The 1,756-nt window shown below is 40.3% G+C and overlaps 1 protein-coding gene across 1 annotated transcript; it reads left to right on the top strand.

The window, feature by feature from the left end:
- The first annotated feature begins 434 nt into the window (after positions 1 to 434).
- LOC131028820 (uncharacterized) lies at positions 435 to 1,355 on the top strand. The gene has a single exon (XM_057959168.2). It carries the CDS (start codon positions 435 to 437, stop codon positions 1,353 to 1,355), a length of 921 nt encoding a protein of 306 aa, XP_057815151.2.
- The last annotated feature ends 401 nt before the right edge of the window (positions 1,356 to 1,756 follow it).

The following is a 1,756-nucleotide window of genomic DNA, read 5'->3' as shown; positions in this document are numbered from 1 at the left end:
GTAAATGGGCTTCCATTATGCTTGCTAAGTATTTAAGGGAGCCCCTAGAGAACAAATTTTCATGGCTGCATCTCTTCTAAAGGGATCTGCATTTTGGAACTTTCTGGTTTCTTGCAGACCGGTTATTTTATGACACCTTTCTTGGGTTGTCCATAATGAGAAAAAGGCCTAGTTTTGGGATGAAGTCTGGAATGGGCATCCTACATTTTCATCCATTCGAGACTGGTCCCCTTTGTCTGATATCTTATCGGATCTTTGGGGATTTTTTGTTGCAGATTATTTTGATATTGATTCTGCAAGGGGCCTATTTAGTAGCTAGATGGAAGGATATTCCTCCTTTGCCCATTGATAATGATCTTAGGGTTGCTTTTATGGTAGAGCTCTAGAAAACATCTCTTGTATTTCAAGATAAAGAGGATTCTTTGGTTTGGACTATGAGTGCCTCAGGCTCTTATTCAGTAAAAGAGGGGTATAATTCTTTGTCTCGGGCTTCCTCCTCCTCCTCCTCTTGGCCTACTAATCTTTTTTGGCATCTGGCTTTCCTTCCTAAAGCAGGGTCTTTTGCTTGGTTGGCAATTCAAGATAAAGTTATCACTGGGATGAGATTGGATAGGCTTGGGATTACTGCGGTTTTTCCTTGTGTTATCTATGGTTATTGTATGGAAACCATGGATCATATTTTTCTGCTTTGTCCTTTTGCTTGGGAGTGTTGGCATTGGCTCTTTGGAATGCTTGGCTGGACTTCTGCTCTTAGCTCTAACCTGTTGTCATATTTCATGGCTTGGCCCTTGCTGTATTCATCCTCTTCTTATTCATCTCTTTGGATTGTGGCACCTTCTATTGTGGTTTGGAGTATCTGGCTGGAAAGGAATTCCAGGAATTTTAAACATAAATCAGCTTCACTTGAAGAAGTTCTTGATAAGATCCAATCCTCCATTTCTGAGGTGGTGTTTTCTTACATCCATAAAAATTTGGATCATATGAGGTCTTTTTCTCACTGGGATAATTGGGTAACTTGGAAGTGGAGCTCACTTCATCCGATGCCTTCTCATGGGGCTTTAACAGCTGGTTTATCTTCTCTTGTCAAACGTAGGATGACCAAATGGAGTCCTCCCCCGCAATTCGCCTTCAAGTTAAATTTTGATGGGGCTTCTAAGGGTAATCCGGGGAAATCTGGAATTGGAGTAGTGATTTTTTATCATACTTCTAAGATTATTAAAGCTGTGGGAAAGTATATTGGTCTGATCTCTAATAATGTAGCAAAATTTCAGGTGTTATCTTTTGGTCTTGAGCTTGCCATCTCTTTGAATATTAAAGACATTGTTATTGAAGGAGACTCAATGTTGGTTTTCTAGGCGGTCTCTGCCAAAAAATGTATCTCTTGGCATTTACAGTATTTGTTAGAGCGCATTCTTGTGCAATTGGAGTGTTTTTCCACCTTCATTATCTCTCATTGTTATAGGGAGATTAATGTTATTGCAGATTTTTTGGCCAATAGGGTTGTTGCTGAGGGTGCTGAGTTTTTAGAGGTTCTTCCATCAAACATTCCAGCCTCTTGCATTAGGATTCTCTCTTGGCAAGAGCTAGGTCTTACCTTCTAGCCTTCCTCATTTTCTTTGCTGGATGTGGTTTTTCTTTCGTATATATCAACAGTAAGGGTGTTGCCTTGCCTTATGACAACATCTTTGTTGATGTTATTTTTAGTAAGTATCTCCTCATGGAGCCTGGAGGATGGGGTGGCTGCTCTTGTTGGTTT

This window comes from Cryptomeria japonica, chromosome 5 (genome assembly GCF_030272615.1).
Source record: "Cryptomeria japonica chromosome 5, Sugi_1.0, whole genome shotgun sequence".
NCBI lineage: Eukaryota > Viridiplantae > Streptophyta > Pinopsida > Cupressales > Cupressaceae > Cryptomeria > Cryptomeria japonica.
Note: the sequence above shows the minus strand (reverse complement) of the source record. Positions and strands in the feature narration are given on the sequence as shown.

Excerpts from the sequence above, each read along its gene's own strand:
- LOC131028820 (XM_057959168.2), top strand. The coding sequence starts at position 435 with ATGAGTGCCTCAGGCTCTTATTCAGTAAAAGAGGGGTATAATTCTTTG.